The sequence below is a fragment of the Panonychus citri genome, unplaced genomic scaffold (assembly GCF_014898815.1).
Source record: "Panonychus citri isolate SS breed McGregor unplaced genomic scaffold, ASM1489881v1 Contig00138, whole genome shotgun sequence".
Classification (NCBI taxonomy): domain Eukaryota; kingdom Metazoa; phylum Arthropoda; class Arachnida; order Trombidiformes; family Tetranychidae; genus Panonychus; species Panonychus citri.
Window position 1 is genome coordinate 4629795 of NW_026515543.1, and position 26459 is coordinate 4656253.

Genomic DNA, 26459 nt, shown 5'->3' on the forward strand with positions numbered 1-26459 from the left:
TTTCAAAAGATAATTATCTTCCACGATAGAACAAAAGGAATGCACTTTTGACTCGCATGATAAATTATACTTAACAATTGAAACCAACCAACTATAATCAAAGTATAATTATGCACAATTTTGAATCAAACTTATAACAATTGAAACCTGTAACAGGTTCGATTTCAAAGATGAACAACTTGAACTTATGTTGAAACTTTTTTAACAAAACTTTTCGATTATTAAGATAACTTTATTGTTTTACTTGGTTTATTGGTTATAATTGGTTGATAATAAGGAGTAGAATAGAAATAAGAGAAAGAGAGAGAGAGAGAGAGAGAGAGAGAGAGAGAAAGAGAAAGAGAGAGAGAAAGAAAGAGAAGTCAACCTCTTCACTGTGGTTGTTCTTCTCTGGACAAAAGTGTTGGACTTAATGAATTTTCTTCATTTTCATCGATTTCTTTTATACAAAATAGAGAAAGAAGAGAAAGAGAAAAGAAAGAAAGAGAAGGAGAAAGAGAGATGATGATTTGTCTTCATCATTAACAATTAAATTTTAATGATTTCCTGTAAAAAAACCCAAACTCCAAAAAGTAATAATAAATTATTACCTTTGCAATTATTACGGGAAGTAATAATCATAAATTTTATTACATGTCCCCGGCGCTATTAAGAACAGTCTCTGTTCGAAACTTGGATCCATGTTTTCCCTCTGCATACTAAATTTCTGAGCTCATCTCCTATCGGGAATTCTTTCTTCTCCTCTTTTAAGGTTACAAATTTACGGTATAATTTTAAGGTATAACGGGAATCAGTTTCGGGACTATGACCACTAATTGGTTTGTCAGGGTCATGTCTCTTTAAACCAGTCGTTCCAGGAAAGAAAAAGTCAACTAGTAACTGTAAACTTACGTTACCAAATAATTCCTGAACATTAACTAACTCAATTGAATTTTGGATGAGATCATTTTCAGTGATCGTCAATCGTCTAAGGTCTGAATTTTGTTGATCGAATACAAGTAACCTCTTGTTTCTGCAAAGTGAGAGAAGGTTAGTTTTAATAATTTCTATTGGTTGGGATTTATAAAGCACTTCAGTAGAGTTTATTCCGGTAATTGGTGTTGATAAATTTTTTATATTTTCTGTTTTGATATAATCAAAGTAAACAGTTTGTACTCCGAGTGTCCTGGTTTCAAACCAGCCGGACAAACAGACAGATAAGGCTAAATTTTCAGCTGATACACCTTCTGTATCTAAAGCTAATGTTGGCTTAGGTGGTAACCCAATTGGTTGCATTTTATTTAGAATATCTTCAGGCGGGATTAAACCTGGTGATTGCCAGAAAGTTCGGTTAAACTGGTCTCTCATAGGCTTAGTTTTCTGTTGCCTTTTATGCTTTTTATAATTGAATGAGTTCACTGTATTAACAGTTGGTGTTTGAACTTCATTTGGCTTTAACCAAGGGCAATTTGCAATTTTGTGGCCTAACTTAAAGCAAGCGGAACATGAACTGCAATTTATCATATTGTGATCTGGACGGAAACAGATGGAGCAATGATTTTTGTCTAACATTCTCCAAGTAGTTTCTGGGGGTAAACAATTTCGTAAAAGATTTATAGCAACTTTTAGATTATTCTCACTGGAGGTGGAGATCGTAATTTTAGCAAAAGCTCTGTGTTTAATTTGGGTGGATTGAAACATTGCTTGTTTAATTTTTAGTCTATCTAAGATAGGGGTACCATAATTGTTAAAAACAGTTCGGAGGAAACTTGTAGCGATCATGAAATATGCTATATGATTAAAAGTATCTTTCCTGCATCGACTGGTTTCAGATTGGGTTGATTGATTAGGATTAGATATAATAGTTTCATTAATTAAAGGGTTTGAGGGTGACTTATGAATAATATTCGGAGCATCATACCAATCGTTAGATCCTGGTGTTGGTCTTGGAATTGGATTAGCCGTCAGCACAGGTATCTCGCCGTTTTTTCTCATTGTTCTTCGTTTATTTCTTTGAGCACGTTTTTCAGCTTGGAATTTTTCTGAAGCTCTTTTAACACTGGCTAAATGTCGAGCCGAAGCTTCGTTATCTGCCTCCTCTTGTTCAGCTAAGAACATCTAAGGTGAGATAAAATTAGATTAATTTAAATGAGGGTGAAAATTATATTATGAATGGAACTCAGTGGAAAGGCTTCTGAATTTTTAGATAATTAATCATTTTTGTCTGGTTGTTTAATGTATTTAGCAATAATCTTATTAATATGATGCCAAAAGTATTTAGATTGGACTATTTTATCTAGTAAAATATCAATCCATCCATCGTTATCGGTTCCACTTATTCTATTTGGAAAGATTTTTTTCAATTGATTAATATAAATGTTTTTCTCTCTTATTTCTTTATTTAATTTTTCGAAATCATCAAGTTTTGATGTTTTATTTGGTGATACGTATGTGTTTTTTGTTCATTTATTAGTTCACTTTCTAAATCCTCTGTTTTAGTTATCAGAAAGGTGGAGGTTTCATCATCTTGTTCATCTTCATTATTTTTATCGATTGATTTGCAATGTTCTATTTTTGGTTCAGGTTCTATTTGATTTTTTAATTGTTCTGGATTCTGTTCATCAGTTTTAATTGATTGACTCTCATTGATTATCATAACTCGAGGTTTAATGTTTGTCTCTATGTTGATATCTCCTGATTGGCAATTTATACTGATATTACCTTTCGAAAGAATATCTTGGCCGATTAAAAGATTGAATTGTTTTGGTAAATTTTCTACTATTAGTATTTTGGTTTGGATTAGTAAGGCTGATTTACCATCGGTGATTTTTAATTTGGCGAAAGATTCACCTAAGATTCTTAAAGGTTCACTATTAGCATCATAAGGAATATGACCATTATAAATTGTTTGAATTAATTTTAATTGTCTTGCAAATTTTTCGGTGATAAGGGTTAATGTAGATCCAGTATCTAACATAGCATTAACTTTAACGTTATTTATTTTAACTTGTTTATAAATTAAATTATGTGATTTTTTAGAAAAGATTAGTTGAATATTTGTTTCATCTTTTTCCTCATATTGATTTTGTGTTAAATCTTGATTAAATGATTTTATTTGTAACTCTTGGTTTCTCCAATTCTGCGAATTTTCTAATTGATTTGTATTATTAATATTATCTTGATTTTGATTTGTTTGTTGATAGTTAACTGGAAATTTTGAGTTAGGAAAGTTTGATTGATTTTGATAAATTTGTTGGGTGATGTTTTGTTCACGATCTCGAGTTTTTCTTCTGCACTCTTTTTCTGTGTGATTTCTGCCCTTACAATAATTACAAAATTCTTTTTTCTTTTCGTCTAAACTCTTGTTTAATTTCTCAGTTAACGAACTTATATTTTCTTGTATTTGTTTGATTGATTCAATTAGATTATTATTCAGTAAGAGAGAAGCACTTTGATTGGACTGATTAGTACTAATTGTTGCCTTATCAGCAATTTTACTAGCCTCTATGTATTCATGAATAGATTTTGGATTCTGCAAAGTTACTGCATAATAAGTTGAAGGAAGTAATTTAACTTTAATCATTCCTAAGATAACAGATTCAGGCATTTGTTTATCTATTTTTTCACATAAATCAATGATCTCATAGATTAAATTTGTTGAGGATTGACCCTGTTTTGTCTTAATTGTGAGAGTTTTTGTGATAGATGGATTCGATAATCAACTGGGCATAAGCTTTGAATTAACTTGTTTTTTAACTGTAAATAATTTTTAGGCTTGTCACTAGGACCAAAACGACCGTATGTAAAATTGTACCATCTTTTAGCACTACCTTGTAAGTAAATGGAAGAGTTCTAAACATATCTAATTGAGTCCATCTGGATGATTCAGCTAAAGTTTCGAATCTAGAAATCCAGTTGATAATATCTTTTCCGTCATCTCCATTAAATGAAGGAATATTTATTGGTAAAACTTGTGGATTAACGGAAAAGATATTGGTCTGACTGGTTTCTATCGGCGTTAGAGGTTCTAAGTTCATGATTTCTTAAATAATTAGATTGGTGAGAAGATTTGGAAGAACCAGAGATTCTTCACTGAATCATATGGTTAATGAATCAAATAACTAATCAGAGTTTCTTCACTGAAACATTTGATTGAAAATAAAATGTGTACCAGAGCCTCTTCACTGAGTCATGTGGTTTCTTTTAAGAAGTAATAATGTTTTTGGATAAAAGTTTCTTTTTACCGTTAAGTTGAATTTTATCAGAAATGAATGGTGAATGAAAAGGTCAGAATTTCGAGAGTCCAATGTAATAAAGAAAATTTCCAAGAGATGGAACCATCAACAATCCTTCCTCATCGTGGGCTCCATTGTAACAGGTTCGATTTCAAAGATGAACAACTTGAACTTATGTTGAAACTTTTTTAACAAAACTTTTCGATTATTAAGATAACTTTATTGTTTTACTTGGTTTATTGGTTATAATTGGTTGATAATAAGGTAGAATAGAAATAAGAGAGAGAGAGAGAGAGAAGAAGAAGAGAAAGAAAGAAGTCAACCTCTTCACTGTGGTTGTTCTTCTCTGGACAAAATGTTGGACTTAATGATTTTCTTCATTTTCATCGATTTCTTTTATACAAAATAGAGAAAGAAGAGAAAGAGAAAAGAAAGAAAGAGAAGGAGAAAGAGAGATGATGATTTGTCTTCATCATTAACAATTAAATTTTAATGATTTCCTGTAAAAAAACCCAAACTCCAAAAAGTAATAATAAATTATTACCTTTGCAATTATTACGGGAAGTAATAATCATAAATTTTATTACAAAACCAACCAACCATAATCAAAGTATAATCATCTAAACTTTTGAACTAAAATTTACTCAATCATTAGTGTTCTCAATTAAATACTATCCAATTGTCTTCAATTGAATACAATTAACTTCATTTTCAGTTTAATACAATTCATTTTGTCCTCGATTGAATATAATTAATCTTTTTCTTCTTTCTATTTTGAATTTAAGTCTCTTTCTTCTCTTTCTTTTAATATTAAGTCTCTTTCTTTCTCTTTATCTTTGAAAACAACTTTGAGAATTAAATGAAACTTTATTCAATCTTGATGCTTGAGTTAATATTCAATCCTGATTATGAGTCTTGTAATAAAATTTATTACTATTAAACGATTATTACTTCCCGTAACAAAGGAAGTAATAATCGTTAGATTAGCGTTTGGTTTTTTACCATGAAAGTAATAAAAATAAATTGATGATGATGATGAAAATTTATCATCTCTCTTTCTCCTTCTCTTTCTTTTTCTTCTCTTTCTTCTTTTACAAAAAAATGTATAAAAGAAAAATCAAAAAATCAAATTATTCATTAAGTTTCAATCCTCGATTAGTTGAAGAATAACTTCAGTGAAGAAGTTAACTTCTCTCTCTCTCTCTCTCTCTCTCTCTCTATTCTATCGAATACCTTATGTTAATCAAACTTATTTAACCAACAATCAAGTTAATCAATAACAAAAGTTAATCAACAATAAAAGTTTCGTTTAAAAAACTTAAGTATAAGTTGAACTGTTCACGATATTGTTCATTCTCGAATCGAACCTGTTACAAGTCTAATGACTACAAGTTAATCTTTTAAGAGTTTGAATTTAACTGACTTTTTCTCATTGAATTTCTTTTCTTTTATACTTGACTCAATGAGAAAAAATACATTTTGCAATAGTTACTTTGTAACTATTCTGAGATAATCTTTTGCACAATTTCATTAGTTTTAGTTAATTAATATAATTGATTGATGGTTAGTTTAAAATAAGAAAGTTAGTTTGTTAATGAGGTTAATGAGATAATTTATCTCTGTCCCATGATTTAGGTTACAATCCTTAAATCTCTTTCTTCTTTCTATTTTGAATTTAAGTCTCTTTCTACGCTCTTTTAATGTTATGTATATGGTTTTTACTCACGTAGCTTTGCATATTGGCATTTTTTTAACAACCTCAAGTACTTGGAATACTTAATTGAACATTCGATCTATTACCAGAATGATCCAACGGAATGTGATTATGTAGTTTTTAGTTTTGTTACAAACATCATATCAGAGTATTATTCATTAGGCTTTCATGAAGACATTTGACATAATACATTCGACATAGAATCGTCATTAATTTGATTATATAAGTAGTAATAATATGCCACCTCTGGCATTTACCGAGTTTTTTATGGCGGGAAAAACAAATATTAAATGATCAAATTAAACTTTATTCAACTGTTATTGTTTCATCATATAATTCATATACAATATGAAGTCTTTCGATTACAAGTGGTGAACATTCTTCATCATGTCAGACTTGACCAGAGGACTAAACAGAATTGAAGAGCTCGACCCTGTAATTTTCAAGGTCATGGAGGTCATTTAACGAAGGTAGCAGTTATAGGTCATTTTAAGGTCGTCGTGTGAAAGAGCAAATCACACCTCAGATTTTATTTTGATGTACTGTGATGAACGGGTTAGAAGATAGGCATGTTTCAATCTGAAAACACTTCAAAAGTTAAGTTTATAAGAAAAGCCTGTATCTCAGCTGCCTTTTGACGGAATATCACCAAACCTAAGGTATGAGTGTAACTTTTTGTGCTCTTTCACGCGACGACCTTGTAAAGACCTATATAAATGCTATCTTCGTTAAATGACCACGATGACCTTGAAAATCGTAGGGTCGAGCGCTTCAATTCTGTTTAGTCCTCTGGTCAAGTCTGACATTCATCTGACTTTTAGTTCTGGAGATATTCAGTGTAATAGCCGTAGTGGATAAAAAACGCCCTGTATTACCACTAAAATAATAAGGATCGTAATTAGGAAAATCGTTTGGTTCCAACCTTGATATAACTTCGAAACAAATAGTCATATTAACTATTCGATACATCTTTAATTGATTAATTAATTAATCAACAATCAAAGACATTGATGATTATATTCTTCATTGACCAAATTAACAAATTATTTAAGAAATTGTCAGAAAATTGACAAAATGATCAATCATTCATCGAGAATTGGTCAGTTGTCAATTAATTATCATTGATTGAAGTTAAAAAAGTTTTAATCAACTTCCCAAAGTTTCATTATGCCTAAGTGGTTTAAACGATCGGGTAAATAACAACGGTTATTGAAAAAATCTTATGATATAACAAAAAAGAGAAAGAGAACTTTTCGAGAAATTTAAGTGTAAAGAACTGCGTATTGTGTTAACTCATCTGGAATATGTTCCATCAGCAAAACGGATTAATGTGACCGAAGGAGTTATTAAAAATCCATTTTTCATCGATGAACAATCATCAAAGGAAATTCAACAAATCATCATTAAATGTACTCCAATCCGAAGAAATTCGTGAATACAATAGTAGTAGGGAAGCGTAATCATACTCTTGTTGTTCTAACTGTATCATCATCAACAGTGAGTCAATCGATCTCTCTACATGTAAGTGGTTATCGAAATTATTTTATTATTTTTTTTTATAATTTAATATTTTTCCGCAATTATTTTACCCTCAAAATGATAAATATTAACTACTTGGGTGATGATCATTGATTATTATTTTGATATTATTTTATTTCACTGATGATGATGATGATGATGATACAGTTAGAACAACAAGAGTATGATTATCAGTGATAGATAGAGTGAGACTGTATTAGATGATTATAATGACGATGATAACGATGATGTTTCAGAGGAAAGATTTAATTCATTAAAGTTTAAGATTACTACTGAAAACTTTCACTAGTTTTTTTCAATCTTTTCAACTTCTTCTTCAACAAGAATAATCAAATACTGTTGTTTTTTCACAACCATCATCATCTTCCTTTTTATAGTTAATTTTATCAGGTAATCTGAGTAAATTTAGAACGGCTCTAAAATTAATATTTAATCAAATGATTTTTTTAACTTTTCTATTATTTGATTTTCGTGATAGTTTGTTACCTTTCCTTCTATTAAATTTTCAAAAATGCAAATTTCCTATTTGCTCATTTAGTTCAAAAATAAATAATGTTTTTTTTCAAATTTATCTTTTATCAAAAAACAATTAAAAACTAATTAAGAACTCACCTAATCAAATGTTGAAATTGAGGTGCTAACAACAGAAGAGCTACATTAGAGGCGTACGGTGCATTCAAAACGTTAGGGTGCATTTAAAGCTTATTTGCATTTGAAGCGTACGCTGCATTAGAGACGTACGCTTCCCTACTACTTACAATGATGATTTTGTTCGATTACTTGATGAATGTTCGGTTTCCATTGATAAAATTTTTCCAATTGATGATGAATTCGTTGATTTTGTTTTAAAAATGATGTGATATTTCAGTTTCGTCTCTTGATCAGTTAACATTCAAATCAAAAATTAAATCAAAAAGTGAATCAAAAGTTAAAAGTAAAGTGTGTGTGAACAAAAATGGAACAACGGAAATCACCAAAAAAGGAAGGAAAAGGGTGAACGAGGTTGACAAGTTACTAGCTAATGTAATAGCCAACAAGCGTCCCAACGTAACATATGACAGTGAAATTGATGAAGAAGAGGTAAGTTAAATAAATATACAATGAATGGGACATATGTCTAATTAACCAAAGATCAAAACCTAATGGATATACTTGTTTCTACTTGTATATTAGAACAATGGGATGACTATCGAGCAATTGATAGCATCATTAAAAAGGCTTAAAGTACCGGAAGAAAAAATCTTCGTTGAATGGTCAAGAACTTTGGATGAAACTGTCATAAAAGAATCGCTGGAAACACTCAAGATCTTTATTGAAACTACACCTGTTGCAGATATGAATAATGAAGATCTGTCGATAATAACACTTTTTCTAAAGCAAAGTGAAGAGGGTAAAGAAAAGCTGATCCTGAGCGGAGAGGCGGACACTTTGACCTTCCCGATGCAAGTTGAGAAAATGAATAGAGATGGGCAGAACATCTTCCTCAGTTACTCAAAGGAAATGAAGCGTCCAAAACACTGGCTAGATGTGACAGCATTGGAAATTAAGCCGTCATTGAACATCAAGATAACCGATGAGACAGGAAAACTTGATGGTTTTACGACGAAACGAATCTTCTCGGATCTCTATGAGAAGGTGGGAAAAAACCATATGCTGATAGAAAAAACCATACCACAAAGATTTGGTATCAAATTGGTCTTTGACTCTGAAAAAGCTCGCGAAACAATGATAAAAGAAATTAAAATGCAAATTAACAGGCCAGATTGGATTGTAGAAGTCCCAGCACTAAAAGATCCCCAGATATTCGTCTATTTTAACTCGGAGGTAAATGAAACTAATTCGGAAAAGTTTGTGACACAACTGATACGGTATAACAAATGGTCAGAAAAACATTTAATTAAATGGAAATCGACCTTTGCATTAAGAGGGGGAAGATATAAACTGGCTCTCTCTATCAACTCGATCTTACGCTCTGAAATAGAAAGAAGTGGTGGCAAAATATCTACGGGACTACAGAAAATAGAAATTTACGATAAATTTAACATAATAATTTGTCTCAACTGCTCCCAATGGAATCACAAAGCCAATGTTTGCAAATTTAAAAGATGCTGTGCATATTGCAGTGGTGTTCATCCTGGTAAATGTACCATTAGCGAAAAGGAATCCTGGGTATGTCCAAACTGTCATGGCCAAAAGAAAGGTCACTCAGCCTTCTGCAGTGATTGCCCAATATACATGATGAGGCTAAAGAATGAAATGGAAAAAATAAATCATCAGTATACAAACATCTTCCTTGAACCTTACAACAATTATATGTAAAACTTTTACAACAATTAAATGTAAAACTTTTACAACAATTAAATGTAAAACTTTTAATGTTCTTACTCTGAGAGCAATTTGAATAAGACTGATGAAAATAAAAATTAAACGAGATTACGCTTAGGTAAGAAGATAGACTCATATAAATGATCAAATTTTCTTATCTGCTGACATAAGATTCGGGAAAAACAGGACAATTGTAGAAAAAAGCAGAGTGTCCGGGTACACAGCACCGGAAACAGAACCAATTTGTTTGATCGAAACGATAAGGGCAGCGAATGGTTGTATGTCTCTGTCCACACTGAGCACAGCGGGGTGAATGAGTATTATTACAATTACCAATAGTATGGCCTAATTGGGAACAAAAGTCACAACACTTTAGAGAAAAACAGTCATAAAACTGAATAATAAAACCATCAAGGGTCATAAACGGCAACTTTAAATCCTTTCGGTAAAGTGAAGAAACTTCGAGAATTATGGAAATGTATTGATTTCCTCGAGTGATATTTCTGGTCTTGAAGGGAAAATCGGGATAACTATGAGAAAGGAAATGGAAAAACCTTTCACACCCCCCGGGAAAGTTGTTGGGTATTAGAAATTTAAGGGTCGGCTGTCGGGCAACCACAGGACGAACCACAAAGCCACAAGAACTGAGCTTAAGGGAGACGCTTGGAACCGAATTCAAATCATCGATAACTATCTTGACACAAGTGCTCCCTCGAAGAACAATTACGCCAGAGAACTCACAAAGTAATTGCTGAACCTGAGCCTTTACTTTGAGAGGAGCCTCGTCTCGTACCAGTGAGTTAACAAGAAGAACTCGGGAAGGTACAACATTGCAGGAAAGGATTCCAACATCATGATGCATCTCGATCAAGAACATGCTGAAAAATTCCTCCACCAGGGGGCCAAGATGAAGCCAATAAGACTATATGAAAGGTAACCTTCCCTTCACTGACTTGCTTGATTTTGTTTACCACAGTGAGTTAAATCCTTAAAACAGTTTTTGTGAAGTGAAATTAAGATGAACCCTCTAACCTTGGAAATGTTAATAAATTTTGATGGTATTCGACTTCTGGATGGTAGTGACCCGTCGAGAGTGATGGTATGGTTTCTGGCACCTCTAAATGAACAAAGAAAAGATAAGATAAAAAATAAATTAGTGGCCTTGTATAAGCTTAAAATGGAGGAAATATTGGAGATACAAACGATTGAAAGCGGAGATGGTGAAGTGGCAGTAATTTTAACTATTCACAAAGTGCTGAGAAACAGATGGAATTCACAATATGGTAATATAATATGCCTTGAGGGAAAATGTTTACAACTATATGATTTTCCAGATGTTAAGTGGATGAAGAAATGGCTTACTCTTGGTGATGAGGATGACAAGAAAGAGAAAAGAGAACTAATTAAAAAAAGAGGTTTGAAAGGTCTAATTATGTTAGGCATACCGATGGTGGACAACGGGAAAGCTAGTGAATCAAAAATTGTACAAGAAAGAACAATGATTGGCCACCAGATGTCACCAGTTTCCAAATAACCTACACCCCAAACACCAAGCAACAATCTTTCACGTTTTTCTTTTCTTTTCTTTATTCCCCAGACTATTTCCTGAATTATTTACACTATCTTATTTAATCTTGTTTATCTTTATCATCCATAATCCTACAATCTCTCATTGCATCCTTGAGTGAACTATCAGTGATCAACCAGCGAAAATATAATGGTAATTTGTGAAGTGGCTGCTGGCAACAACAATGGCTTTCGACGTGGGGATCCAAATCGGTTGCAGATAATGAACAAGCGGATGGACCCCTCGCTGGCCCTAGTGGAGATAAAATTACAAATGGAAGAGGCATCCCAGACGGAAACAATAAATTCTTTCTTTCGTTCGAATGAAACAGTTGAGAGTTGGCTCCAATCCGGTATTACAGTTTATGAGAGACCACATGGGATGAGGTTCACAATGTTAAGAGACAAATCCTTAGCTCTGGAGATCTTAATTCACAGCTTAGATGATTGTGAAGAGGTGACCTTCAGCAGATTAACATCGATCCCGACATATAATCTCTTATACACTGGCAATCAAATACCGATCGATGAAATTGTAAGCGACTTAATTGAAAATGTTGGCTTCAACACAATTACAGCCCGGGAAGAGACCTTGAATACATTTGGTGGCAGGAACTTGATTTCCTTCAAATCAAATCAAAGACGCTTGATTGTTGCAAATGATTTTACTCTATTCCTCAACAATGACGCTCGAGCGGAAATCACAGACAAAATTGGATGGCAACAATGCTTGATATGCCATTTATTCTTACCAGAAGGAGATGGAATGCGTCATGACTGTACGGTGGATGATATGTGCTCAGTATGTAATCGACCATACCATGGACAATCGTATTTCTGTCGATTAACACCGGAATGCCGAACTTGTTTGGTGAAAGGTAAACCTTTCAGGCATCCGAGCAATCACCCATCATGTCCGTCTCTTGCTGAAATATGCTCAGAATATGTAAACAAAAGTAAGGGAGAATTTACCATACTGAGATTATTAACATCCACAGTTGATCCAAGCCATTAATGAGATCGATGGACCAGAAATTCGAATTACCATCAACCAATACAAATCAACCAGCAAACCCACAAAACCAATCAAAAATTTTCTTTTCCTTTTCTTCTGTTCTCTTCCCGAATCTTTATGATCACTAATGTTAGACTAATAATCTTGTAATCTTGTAATCCAATTCAACTTAGTTAGAAAATACAAATAAACGTGAAATCAAATGATATCAAGGTCTTGTTATTATATTGTTCACCAATTCACCATTCATTATTCACCAGATTGTTCAATTGTCCTTAAAAAGAGGAAAAGAAATGTAACATAATGTAAACATAACAATCCTGAATGGTAACAATTTGAGTTAAACAATCTAATTATTAGAACAAATTGATATGAAATTTATTTAGCTAATACAAAATATAAACAATTAGCTAATTGTTGATACGATTTTCAATCCAATGAGATTTGATGATTGAAATGATGTTATTATTAATTGAACTACTGGTGTTTGAATCATCAAACTTATTAACTGTTATCATTAATTGTTGATTATTATTATTGAAATTATTTATTATTATCATTTAGATTTAGTATCGGCCAGTTTATGATTTCGGTGAAATCATGACTGATGGTTTAATCAAATTATAATTAAATTATATTGAATTTGATCATTTTAATATATGTATTTTTATTTTCGGTCCTTCATCAAATGATGGTGAGAGAGTAAGAGAAAGAGAAAGAGTAAATTGGTGTGACAGAGGTGGCATATTATTATTACTACTATATAGTAGTATTAATTATACTTTCCTTGCTTATTAAAGTGTTGTTAAAGATTAGTTACCTTTAATAACCAGAAAAGAAAAAGATAAAACTAGTGTAATAAAATAATTAAAAACGGGTTGATTTCTAATGTCATTGGTTTCACCTCCAGACAAATCCCATCATATAAATGATAAAATTAATCATTTAGATTAGTTTACAAAACCCCCCACCTAATACCAATTAACCTTTAATTATCAAAATATTAGATAACAAAATGTAGTATTTAAGAAATGAGAATAAAATGAAAAGATTAGATTTTCCTTTGAGTAATCATCAAAGGGGTCTCAATGTTTTTCATCTTCGTGGTTCGTCACAATTTATTCGTGACAACTAGATTCAAAGTAACCAGATTGACCTAAAGCTCAACATGAACAAAATGAAAAAAACTCGATTTCTTGATCATCTGTAGTATTATCATGATAATTATCGTGATGAATTAATCCCAAATCTACAAACATAATCACTACAACGTTAGTTACAGTCAACAACTAATCGTGATCAGAATTGTTTCTGATTACCAAACTAACATTTTCCATTGATAATCATTCTTTAATTGTTACACAATCAACAATTAACTATTTTTTTGCTGTTGTATTTGAAGCAACAAAATCAATTTTTACTCAAAAAAAGTTTAATGTTAATTAACCTTTTTTCCTGATTGACATAATTAACTTTAAGTCCTTTACAATTACGATTACGCTTATATAATAATGTATATAAATTTGTATCAATCAATATGATGATCAACTAATTAATGATCAATTAATACAAAGGTAATGACAATGGTGATTATGGTAATAATCAACGGATAGAAACAGTAAATCATTTTCACTCTCAGTGCATTACAATTGACCTTTCACTTTGTTTTTTACTTATCAATTTTTGATTACAACTACTGAATCTTTAATTGTCTATCCTTAATCAACGTAGCAGTTAAACAATCAAAGTGAAAAATTAATAACATTTTCAAATGAATCTTTAAAAATGACAACAAATGACTCTCAAGAGATTGTCTCAAAAGACGGCCGAAAGCACCCTCGATCCTCCAATAAAATATCAAAAACATCAAAATATTTAAAATTGCACAAAAATAGATGTACAGTGTAATCTTTAGAATTCTTTGATGATCTTTTTTGATAGAGATTGTCTCGAGGTTTACTCTGAAAATTTTTGGTAGTTTTCAAAGAGTTCATCTACCACTTCAACTGTTAGACAATTGTCACCATAATGCATTTCCAGTGTAGACAATGGTTTGAATCTCTCTTTGCATTCGCAACAAACAAAGCTGGAATTGCATTCTCTAAATGGTTGATGGCATCCTTCTTCTTGGCGAAGCGAAGACTATACATCGAAAAAAACTCTGCGCTAAACGATAGCGATCGCAATTTTAGTTCGATTTTCACCAAATTTTCAGGATAGATCCAAATTATGAGTGTGGTCACCCATATAGTTTTTGGTGATGATTGGCCCACCCCCCGAAAATTAATAATTTCTATTCACACTAGATGGCACTCACAGCTGATTACCATGACGACGTCAAAAAAGTAGTGCCATCTAATGATCAGAAACTTTCAGTTTTAAATAAAACTTTATTTAATAAAAGATAATTATATTTTTTATCACCATCATCTTCAACATTATTATTATTCTTATTATTATTATTATTGTAGACCTTGAAGTCACCTTCACTGTTGTAATTAATATATGTACTTTTATTGTTGTTGGGTGAGATCCCTACACTAACTGATTACAATTTTTAGTTATTTTCATCATCAGCATCCTCATCTTAATTTAGATGTTGAGTTTGCAAATGTTTGGTTGCCAACTCAACAATTATTATTATTATCATCATCATCATCATAAACATAATCATCATCAACATCAATCAACCAAAACCTGATCAGAACCAAAGGTTTTTCATACTAAATTTATATTTTGAATAAAAAGAAAGAATAAGAGATAGAGATAGAGATAGAGATAGAGATAGAGATAGAGATAGAGATAGAGATAGAGATAGAGATAGAGATAGAGATAGAGATAGAGATAGAGATAGAGATAGAGAAAGGAAGAAAGAAAAAATGGAACATGTTAAGTTTTTTATATTCGATGAAGTTTCAATGATTGGCTTGAAATCATTTTTGTACATAGATACAAGGTGTAAAGAGGCTACAGGTGTAAACGAAGCTTTTGGAGGTCTATGTGTTTATTTTCTTGGAGATTTGCAACAATTGCCTCCCGTTTTGGATCCACCGGTTTACAATAGCAGAAATTATCTACCAGAAGCGATATTAGGTGCGCTCCTCTTCTCTTCAATACTAAAAACATTCAAATTGACAACATGCGTCCGACAAGCAGGAGATGAGCAGATAGCTTTTCGTAATTTGTTAGATGAACTAGCTCTCGGTCGTATTTCTGATGTAAATTACGATTTATTGATGACCAGGAGAATCAATCTTTTATCGGTTGAAGACAGAGAGTCATTTAAAGATTCCATGTATCTATTTTCAACAAATGAGTTAGTCAAGGAGAGAAATGTCGCATACCTGCATTCACCTGGATTTCCTGTCGCTGAAATAAAAGCAGAACACAACCTTGCAACCGCAGCAAATGGGCCTGAATGTCAAGCATCTTGCCTAGAGCCAGTGTTAAATATTTCTATAAATACAAGAGTTACGCTTAGAAGAAATTTAAGGGTGGTTTAGCTAATAAATCACTTGGTACGGTAACTGATATAATCTATGAACAAGGACGTCGCCCAAAATCTTTACCCAGAGTTGTCATGGTTAAGTTTGATAGATACTTAGGAAGTAATTTCGATGATGAAGCTTTTCCGATTATACCTGTTGAAGCTAGATGGATTGATAATGGCATTGAATGCTCACGTAAACAGTTGCCTCTTAATTTAGCCTTTGCTATGACAATTCACAAAGCACAGAGATTAATACTAGATAATGCTGTTATCGATATTGGCTCACGTGAACACTCTATTGGTTTGTCTTATGTTGGATTGAGTCGTGTACGAAAAATAACGGATTTAGCTATCCAACAATACTTTGCTAAAGATCGCATCGATAGAATTCCACAATCCCAAATGTTAAAAGATAGACTAGCGTACATTCCATCTGTAAATCTTTTATGATCTAAGCTCTTTTATAAATTGATATATCTATTTATGTATGAATAATCTATACCCATGTACCACTCGGACTTGGAATCGGCTTGACTTTTTTTGGTTATGTGAGTATGTATTTTTTGCTTTACATGAGTTTCACCTCCCCGTGGTGTAAGATGGTAACGTCATCTGACGGCTAAGAAACTCTTTCTTATTATTATAACTTTTCCACTTGAAGCATACTCACGCTCAGACGTCACTGCCTTTGCAACAAAACTAGATTAAAAAGAAATTGTGAAGATGAACATGAAAACAGACTACTTTGATTATTTTAATAATATTTTGATTAATATTTTAATTATTGTGTTGTTGATTCATGATTCTCGATTCTCACGGCAACACTATACTCTTTGATTGGTTGAAGTGAACAAGTTAATCAATGTTTCAATCCGAATCTTAACATTTAACTCAATGATCAGTTTGATTCATCAATCAAATTTAGATACCGAAGTGAGTGAGGATTTCATTAGCCGGCTAAAGATGAAAATTTTGAATCATTAGCTGACTATTAGCCGATTAGCCACTTATCAAAGTTATCAAAGTGGCTATGATACATTAATACGACAATTAAACCTAAAGTTAATTAATTAAATCAATTTCTTTGATACTCAGCAGAAACACTCTTGGATAATTCATGAGATGAGAAAATAAAACCTAGTAATATATTGACCTGAGTCAATTTTTCAATATAAACAAGAAATGTTTGATTCGTTGAATGAACGAAAGTAATTTTTAATTTTTAATAAACATTTTTTCAGCTTTATTGCGAAAAATAATCAAATCATAACAAAAATGCGATGGAAGATAATTCATAACTTTTCGTCGTCGTTTTCATCAAGTGAAATCTGAAGATTAAAAAAGATCTGAAAAATTAATCTTCAGAATTCATTACAATATTGCTTATGTATCATGGTTGTGTTTTTAGCTAAAAGTTGGATCAATTTATCATCGTCCATGATGCCAACCTCCTCCATAGCCCCAATGATGACCATAACCATAATGATGATAAAATGGACGGTAATAATATGGATAATAGTGAGGGACGTAATGGTAATTTGAATAGTAACCATGACCATAATAAGGTGCGAAAAGTTTCTTATATCCTCGTAAAAATTTACTTTCAGTGAGTTGGAATGAGTCGAGAAGGACAATTAATGACAAGATGAAAACCTAATACAGACGAAAGAAATAAAAAGACATAAAAACGATGAAATTAATTACGATAGTAAAATAAATGTCCACCACACACATGTCATCTATTATTTGGTTCACACTATAATAATCAAGTGAACATGATAGATGCTGATTTGAGATAATTCAGATTCAACTGATGTCCTCAAGTAGTTTCCATCAACGATTTTGGTAACATAAAAAAACCGTTACTTTCGTCTGAAGGGTTTCAAGACTTACCAAAGTTTTCATGATACTGATTTTGTTGACAAAGAGCATTAAGATGATTCAGTTAACTTTTCAAAGTTTCAGGAACCAATTCAACTGGAAAATTCAGTGGGAATGGAGAAATGAACTTTCTGTTTGTCATGAATTAACAGGCAAATGTTTGTGGAAAGTGAAAGTGGCAAATTGAAGCCAGTGGATTGTTCAACTTTCCTTTCAACCAAAGAATCGGTGGAAGTCACTTAATGATAATTAAATGAATGTTAATCAAGTAAATGACTTGAAACTTGAATGAAAATGTCACGAAAATTACACAAATCAAATCAACTACCAACTGATTAACTCTGAGATTTTATAATGACACCAATTGTAACACTAATTTAAGTTTTAAATTCACAATAATTTATATCGATTAGAAAATTGGAAATAGTAAATTGTGATCTTTCTTTGTGATTGTTAAACTTTCAAATCAAGATTATTAGGCTGAGTGATTACATTTTTCCTCTTGTCAATTAATTGTTTAATCCTTTAATTGTTATCTAGTTTAAATTTGAGTGCAAAAATCCAAGTCAACAACTAATTCTGATCAAATATCATTTACTTTGATTTTTGTCCAATTAATTGTCCCTTTGGTTCAGTTGTTGTACTTTTGTCAATTGTTGTTGCTCTCAGAATTGGTTTTGTACTTTTCAATGAGGATTCCTTGACACCGGAAACAAATCCAAATAATCTATGGTATCGTGTGAACAATTAAATTAAAACGTAATAATCAAATTAAAATCAGTTCCGATTTTGATATTACGAGTTAATCTCATAATAGTTAGTCAAACTCTCACCAGATGGCGATACAAAAGTAAACAAAACTTTTCATGAAACAATTAACTTTAATTGTTAACACTGATTGAAAAAGTATCACTTGAATAATTAGAAGAATTAAATTAAAGTAAATCAATTGAACTTTTAATCAGTCGGAAGGATCAGTTGAAGATATGAAAAAGTACACAAAAAAAACGAAAGGTGAAAGTTTATCAAGGAAAAAAGTTCCAATCGAAACTGTTGATTAATCGCTTGAAAGATTAACCATGATGTTTCCATCCCTTTTTCCATCCACCTCCATGTCCACCTCCATATCCTCCTCCGTGTCCGAATCCACCATGTTTGAACTTGTGTCCATGGAAGAAAGCAGGTTTAGGCTTGACCACTACTGGAAAATGGATGACATGAGCTGGCCTCTTATGGAAATGTTTACTAAAGTGTTTATGCTTATGTCCAGCATCACTTAGAGCAACAATTAAAAGTACGATGAATGTGAATGGTAACTGGATTGTAACAATTAGAATTGAAGAAAAGATGAGCACAAAATTAACGAAAATTAGTAAAAAGTATCAGCACCAATTTACTTACCAAAAGATTCATTTTAACTTGAATGGTGAAATTAAAGTTTGAAGAAATGAGGATCGATAATCAACTTGATCTGAGTGAAATCAACTTAACAATTAACTTGGAACTGAATCAATGTTACTTTTATATCTAATTTTGGCAGTGTTCATCCCTTTCGATTGCCAGGCCCATTGGACATCGTCAACAACAACCATCATTATCTATCAATCAACCACAACAATCAGTTAATTACATGATGTATTTTTCTCACAAATTGACTTTACATTTGAGTTTAATTTAAGTGTTATTGTAATTACAACAATCATAAGATTGGGTTATCCCAATTCTCAATCAAAAACCTAATTGTCAAAATTGCCATTGACCAACTAACTGATTGTACTTCAAAATCAAATTACTCACCATACATGTAACGTTATTTAAGTACTAATAGTATTTGACCAATGTAATAAAATTAAATTAACTGATTGTTATGTAACTTTTTTCATTATATTGCAACATATTATGATCATTATTTATACTAATCAAATGCTAACAATTTAATGTACTTTTAAATTACAACTGGTCAGTTGGGTAATTCTACATTGTATTGTTGCTCAAAGACGGACTTCCCGTGATAATTTTGGGACAAATTTTAACTTTAATCACAATTGATTATTTTAATTCTGTTCATCAAAATTAAATTGTCTGAATAAATACCCAACTGTCAATTGCTTATAAGCCAAAGAACCACATGTAGTTGAAATTGGATTAATTTATTAATGGATTTCAAATTAATTAAGACGAGATATCAAAAAATCTTTTTGCTTTTCTCATTCATTATACATTGTAATCAATAAATCGTTAATCATTGATTTACTAGTGAATTAGCTAATTGATTATTGAAAAATGAGTTAATGAAAAAACTAACCACTGATTATTTGTTTTAATATTGATTGTTATTAATTGTTGAACTAATTGAATCTAAATAATTAAATTCATAACTATCAATATTAATAATATTTGATTGAGTTCATTTTAAATGTTTTGTGAATATAAAAAATTAATTAATACAATAATATATCAATTAAACAGAATAAAAAATCACCATTGAAATATTAATAAAAGAGTATTGAAAATGTTGATTACTTGCATTGTTGATTACTTGCTATTCAATCTTTTGTTAATTGTTGATCAAATTCATGCGCCAACTAAAAGTAAATTAACGTTTAAATTGTGAATCTATTTAATATCTTATCATCACAATAATTAAATGGAAATGATAAAACATCAACAATCAATGGTTAATGCAAATGTAATAAAAAGTGATCTTGAAATCTTATCATAGGCTTGGGTAGATACAGAGGAGAGAGATGATGACGATGATGATGAAGATGAGGATGAGGATGATGATAAAGTGAAGAAGGTCATTTGTAAGATGGGATCAGTTGAATCAAGGTAAATGTGAGGTGTTTTGAGGCCAAAGCAAAGGTAACCAAGTGAATTCAAGGTTTCCTTTGGTTATTTTTTACTCTTTCCAAGTTATCAAGGTTACCAAGTGAGAAAAAACAATGTATTAGGCACAGAATCAGTCAATGACATGGTTTTCAAGGTCAAGGACGAAAAGAACGATAAGAAAGATATAAAAGACAGAGAGATGTTCGAAAGAGCGAAAGAGCGAAAGAGATTATCGATTGAATAAGAAGAAATCGAAAAAAGAATGAGAAACAGAATCAGAATAGAAAGAGAAAAAGGAAAAGAAAGAAAAATGAAAGAGAGAGAGAAAGAAGAAAGAAACTTTTTCCAAGTTCATCTTCATCTTTATCATCCCTATGTAATTTTATCGTTCATCCTTTAACCACAATTACTTGAAACTCATCACCTTGATTTTGTTACTACGCTTTCATATTTATAATGAAGGTTATCATCATCTTGTTCATCTTGAAAAATGAAAGGTAATTGAAACTTGAAAATATCGTCATAATTACCATGTTAGTTAACTGAGAGAGGACGAAGGAGGAACTGAGAGAGTTGATTTGCTTTGAATCCTTTGGTTACTAGAGAGCCTGTTAAGGCCTGAATTTCATGAAATTTGTGCTAAATTGGTACAAACGAAAGGGTTTACAGCAAATGGAGGTTAATTCAGTTGATTCCAGGGTCACATCATGAGTTCCAAGGATGAATCCTCTGGTTTCAAGGTTTATTCAAGGAAAATTTTTTCTTCTCTTTCCTTTGCCTCAATTCTCATGATTATATCAATTGTAGGGTAACAACCAAGGACTTGAATCTCTCCCCTCCCTCTCACTCTCTCTCTCTCTCTCTCCTTCTCTTCTTCATCATCATTTTGTGCGACTCCATCTTTGCCCAGGTAACATTGGAAGATGCTCACGATTCATTTCCACAATTAAATCGTAAACGTTGTAACGTATTAATGATTCGTTTGTAGAAGAAGAAAACAAAACAATTCAAATTTTTTCTTCTTTTTTTTCTTGATAATATTATCGAATATCAAAATTACATTGGAACAAGTTAATTTTACGTTTATTGTGGTTAATCAATAAACTTAATTGTTCTCATTTTAAGGTTAGATTGAATTTCTTATTGATTTTTAATTTTCCCTCACCAAAGTTGAAGAGGAAAAAAGTTGTTGATTTTTACTTTTTCTGTCCAATGTTTATTTTCTGGCTAATCTCATTTATTGATTATCGGTTTCATTGATAATCATTGATTAATCAATTTCTCTCATGTTCTCGTTGATTGTTGTAGATTCACACGTGAGAAAGAAAGTACAATTAAATTAATCAGTAAAACCACTTGATTTGTTTTTCGTTTTCTGTGACAATCATTTTCACCTTTTGCAAAGTAAAAATTTCTCACTTTAGTTACCATAGACTTTGCTTTTCTTTTTTAATTGCTTGTTGTTAACTAATTATTTTCTTTGATCAATAATTGATAATAAATTCTAATTGTCAGCTGTGTACACTCTTGTTCTCTGTGTTAACCTGTTCTTTTCTTTCTGTGAATTTTTTCCTCGTTTTGTTTACCTTTTTTTTTGTGTTTTCTTTTCTGTTTCTTTCATGTTGTTTTCATCTTTCTCCCTTTGTCTCTCTTCACGATTGTTATTTTCTCCCAATGGATTGGTTACCAGGAAATTTTCCTCTTTGTCTTCATCTCGTCGTCTTCTAGAATCATCTCTGTGGTTTAATATGTCTGGTAGAAATCAAATGAGACCTTCAAGTGATTTAACCAAATTTCGTTCCATTTTCGGTCAGTCTAAACATATAGTCGCCATAACTGGTGCTGGAATATCAGCTGAATCGGGTGTTCCAACTTTTAGAGGATCGGGTGGCCTATGGAGAACCTATCGAGCCACCGAATTGGCTACTCCATCGGCTTTTGAACGTAATCCATCATTGGTCTGGGAATTTTATTCATACCGTCGGGAAGTGGTTCTAACAAAATCACCAAATGCCGCTCATATTGCTCTGGCTGAAGCCGAGACCCGATTGGCCCAAGAAGGACGGAAACTGGTCATTATTACTCAAAACATTGATGAGCTCCATCGGAAAGCGGGCAGTAGCAATGTAATTGAACTTCATGGGACACTGTTTAAAACTCGATGTTTAAAGTGTGGTGATGTCTCGGCCAATTATGATTCGCCCATTTGTGAGGCCCTTCGAGGAAAAGGTAGCCCAGATGCCGATACCATGGAATCGGTTATTAAAATTGATCAACTTCCTCATTGTAAAAAGCCAGGCTGTCATGGTCTCCTTAGGCCTAACGTTGTCTGGTTCAATGAATCACTTCACGAGTCTGATCTCCGTCTCGCTGAACAACAACTCACTCAATGTGACCTGGTTCTGGTTATCGGTACTTCCTCAGCGGTCTATCCAGCAGCATCATTGGCCCCATCGGCTGCAGCCCGAGGTGTACCCGTGGCTGAATTCAACATTGAAGAAACAAGTGCCACCAATGATTTCGGTTTCCACTTCCAAGGTCCCTGTGGGAAAACACTTCCTGCCGCCTTAGCACCATGACCATAATAAGCAATAAATGAATCCAAATCAATTCTCAGATGATCAACTATAACAATAATCTATTGGTGAATAATTAACACTAATCATCTTCCTTAAATTGCCATATCAATCGCCTATCAACTTGATCGGTGATAAATGACTTCCAACAAGTACACAAGTGCTAATTGTGGATTTGTTTTCCGCTTTTCTATTTTTTTCTTCTATTCCTTAATTGCTTCTTGTCACTTCTATTATTTTCTATTAATCAATTTCTATTTGTTTAAATTGTTTGTTAATTTTATCGTGATAACAACAATGTATATCGTCAAGCGAAAGGAGAGAAAGTAACTTTATAAACATGGAAAATAAGTTATACAAAAACGATTATAAGTAATTAATCAGCTATTAACAATTCAACTGTTAGTTAATTAACAAGACGACAAAAAAAAACATGGACAATGTGAGTAATTAAACCAGTGATTAAGATATTCAAAACCAAGTTAATTTTATATCCTGGGATAATGGAAGTTGTGATTTAGCTTTTCTTTCCCTTAATTGTTGATGATTGTTGAGCGTAAAAAAAACGAACAGATTATTAATAATTTAATTAAGCCAATGTTTAAATGGATGAAAAAGAGATTGATTTGTTTTCTTTCAAAAGAAATCCAGTTCAAGTGATTTAAAGTTGATGAAAATGTTGGTGTTTTAAATTTTGATCAATTTAAATTGTCACTTTGATGATTTAATTTGGATTCATTTTCCATCTAATAAATTGTAGTAAGTGAACAGTCGCTTCTCAGGACTTTCAGCCCAATCCTCGTCTTCCAGGCAACGCTTTAAATTGATCAATCCTTTCACTTTCTTATGACAAATTTCCTTTAATTTCATTGGACTCATTTCCGCTAAATTGTTTTTAAAAGAAAATGATGAGAAAAAGATGGCGGATTAGCTAAAAGTTTAAATTGTTTCGATAATTGTACTTACGTAGTTTGACCATTGGATCTTCGGGAGAAGGTCGTAATAGCGATGCAAAAGAAACCGCGTAAAAATAATTTTTAGAAAATCCATTTTCTGAGAATCGAGTCATAACTACGAGTTGATCATTTAATGGCATCACTAGTGATCCATTGATTTTCAGGAATCGTCTCATGTACAGTTCATCTTTTTCCGATACAGCGGCCCCACAATAGACTCGATCATATAGTCTCATGGTAGATGGATCAACTTTTAAACAATTGCCGACAACAAATGTTGGCTCACAGAAATCTGAGGTAGATAATTTTGATTTAAATTCGTCAAGTTTTTGGTAAGCATAATCAACGACACTTTGGTGTAACTCGATCCCATGGTTGATACCAGAATGGCCCAAGGCAAGACCCACCATCGTTGAAAGATAACCTGTACCTGAGCCCATGTTAAGGAAAGAAAGACCTGGCTTTAGGTCGAGATGTTCCATGACCTCTGAATAGATACACGGAGCGGAGAGGTGAAGATTACCGTCTTTCCATGCTGAATCTCTATAAGCATCTTCTTTGAACCTTTCGGGATAATAGTGGCCTCTATCAACGGCACGGAAGATTTGCTCAATCTCTTTGGATCGGATGATATCAGCAGAGACCAAATTATCAACTAAAGCATCGTTATCTTCACCAGCACTGACTGCACCTCCCATGGCTTTTTCTTGGCTCTATTTTTAGTCGAAAGCAGATATTATGTTTACTTGATTGGTGATAATATATTTCAACAATTGATAGATAAGATACTTTAATTGTTGAGGGGAAAAGAGAAAGAAACTCAATTAATTATGATAGTCAAAGTTGCACACCTTGTGAATAGATGAAGAAAGTAAAAACTCTTGATAATAAAATGACAATTAACAAGAGAAAATAGGAAAATAGCTATTAATTGTTGAAGGAAAATTATTACGTTGTAATTCAGTGACAATGATGAAATTATTTAATAAGACAAAGAGAGAGAAGGATCAACTTTAGTGAGAGAGAAAATTTCAAATTGTTACCATCCAAAGTTTTTAAGAAACATTTAAAGAGAATAGAATAGATCGTTCAGAAGAGGAATTGATGATTAACCAACCAAAAGAAAATGAGTCAGAAAAATCAGTTCATTAATTAATTAAGAAAAAAAGCTTACCTTGTTTGAGAAAAGAAAAAATTAGAAATGAAACCAGGTGAAGGTGGAGATTTGGAAAATACGATCTGAGATACAAACAATTCGATTAGATGTATTAGATCAATTGGTAATCATGGTTTAAACGAATATCTTTAATTGTCAAATAGATTCACAAAAAAAAAGAAAGTTAATCAAAAGTTAAATCAAAAAGCTTCAAAAGAAATGATAAGAAAACGAAAACACAACAATAACAAAGAGATCGTCATGGTAACAATGTAAACTCTTCGATTGTGCTGCCATCTATTGGTCAATCGATTTTCTAACTATGAGAACTTTTTTATTCTTTTTATTATTATTTAATAGTTTTGACTCAAAACTTTTGAGTCCAACTTTTTTTTTATCATAGAATTTTGAACGAACACCTCAAAAATATCGTCCAATTTTGTTTCTGATCAGCCAAACGGAAGCGATTTGAGGTCAATGTTCTAAATTCGATACATTATAGAGAGAAATCTTACTTTTTTGGTCAAAATAAATTAAGTTAACCAAGTTTCGAACAAGTTTTTCTTGAATAATCTTTCGGTCTTTTAAAATTATGACCACAGACTCGAGTCTGAGCGATACTCAATTTTCATGTTATTTGATGTGATTTACTATCAAACTATTGTTACAATTTACTAATTTTGTCTTCAAGTAGTCAAACTGCTGAATCCAATTTCAAGTGGATTAAAGTAAAAATTTTCAATCAACTTGAATCAATAAGAAAATGTAGTTAATCTTGTTTGATCTGAAACCAATTAACCTAAGTAATAATCAACTAAATTTAAGTTTTCTCACAATCTCAATTATTATAATTTACCAATGACAACAATTGAATCAAGTCAACATTTACATTTGGAGACCAAAGAGAAAATCATTAAAGATAAAAGTGAATGAAATTCGCATTTCGATTGTTGTTTAAATTAAGTTGATTGCTTTTCTTTCGATTTAAATTAAAGTTCGACAATTAATTTGTTCCAAGTTCCTTACAATTTATTCATTTATTAATTTGATTATCCAATGTTTTGTATATTAGTCGATAATGTTGATACAATTGGACTCATCAGTTTTTCAACACTCTGAGTATTCAGTATATTTGTATATCTTTTTTTTCAAATTTATGTCAAAGTGATGAATATATTTGTCAACAATTAACAGA

At 31.9% G+C, this 26459-nt stretch overlaps 6 protein-coding genes across 7 annotated transcripts; 3 read left to right on the forward strand and 3 right to left on the reverse strand.

Annotated features, from left to right (window-relative positions):
- Positions 1-304: 304 nt before the first annotated feature.
- LOC128393272 (uncharacterized) lies at positions 305-4473 on the reverse strand. Its single transcript, XM_053353412.1, has 2 exons — positions 4224-4473; positions 305-2097 (listed from the first exon to the last, which is right to left on the reverse strand). Exon 2 carries the CDS (start codon positions 2095-2097, stop codon positions 649-651), a length of 1449 nt encoding a protein of 482 aa, XP_053209387.1. The 5' UTR covers positions 4224-4473; the 3' UTR covers positions 305-648.
- Positions 4474-14158: 9685 nt separating this feature from the next.
- Positions 14159-15876, forward strand: LOC128393748 (uncharacterized). Its single transcript, XM_053353964.1, has 2 exons — positions 14159-14270; positions 15323-15876. The coding sequence occupies exons 1-2, from the start codon at positions 14159-14161 to the stop codon at positions 15874-15876; spliced, it is 666 nt and encodes a 221-aa protein (XP_053209939.1).
- A 77-nt stretch (positions 15877-15953) lies between these two features.
- On the forward strand, positions 15954-16313 carry LOC128393753 (ATP-dependent DNA helicase PIF1-like). The gene has a single exon (XM_053353968.1). The coding sequence runs from the start codon at positions 15954-15956 to the stop codon at positions 16311-16313; it is 360 nt and encodes a 119-aa protein (XP_053209943.1).
- A 2366-nt stretch (positions 16314-18679) lies between these two features.
- Positions 18680-19302, reverse strand: LOC128393271 (uncharacterized). The gene is made up of 2 exons (XM_053353411.1): positions 19146-19302; positions 18680-19060 (listed from the first exon to the last, which is right to left on the reverse strand). The coding sequence occupies exons 1-2, from the start codon at positions 19155-19157 to the stop codon at positions 18818-18820; spliced, it is 255 nt and encodes an 84-aa protein (XP_053209386.1). The 5' UTR covers positions 19158-19302; the 3' UTR covers positions 18680-18817.
- Positions 19303-21612: 2310 nt separating this feature from the next.
- LOC128393440 (NAD-dependent protein deacylase-like) lies at positions 21613-23419 on the forward strand. Its single transcript, XM_053353624.1, has one exon. It carries the CDS (start codon positions 22196-22198, stop codon positions 23153-23155), a length of 960 nt encoding a protein of 319 aa, XP_053209599.1. The 5' UTR covers positions 21613-22195; the 3' UTR covers positions 23156-23419.
- A 47-nt stretch (positions 23420-23466) lies between these two features.
- Positions 23467-25498, reverse strand: LOC128393441 (protein-L-isoaspartate O-methyltransferase domain-containing protein 2-like). Of its 2 annotated transcripts, none has more exons than XM_053353626.1 (3): positions 25283-25498; positions 24119-24821; positions 23467-24036 (listed from the first exon to the last, which is right to left on the reverse strand). In XM_053353626.1, exons 2-3 carry the CDS (start codon positions 24804-24806, stop codon positions 23888-23890), a joined length of 837 nt encoding a protein of 278 aa, XP_053209601.1. In that variant the 5' UTR covers positions 24807-24821; positions 25283-25498; the 3' UTR covers positions 23467-23887. The 2 variants fall into 2 exon arrangements, with proteins under 2 accessions (XP_053209601.1, XP_053209600.1); XM_053353625.1 differs by having other exon boundaries at positions 24119-24896; positions 25283-25497.
- Positions 25499-26459: the final 961 nt, after the last annotated feature.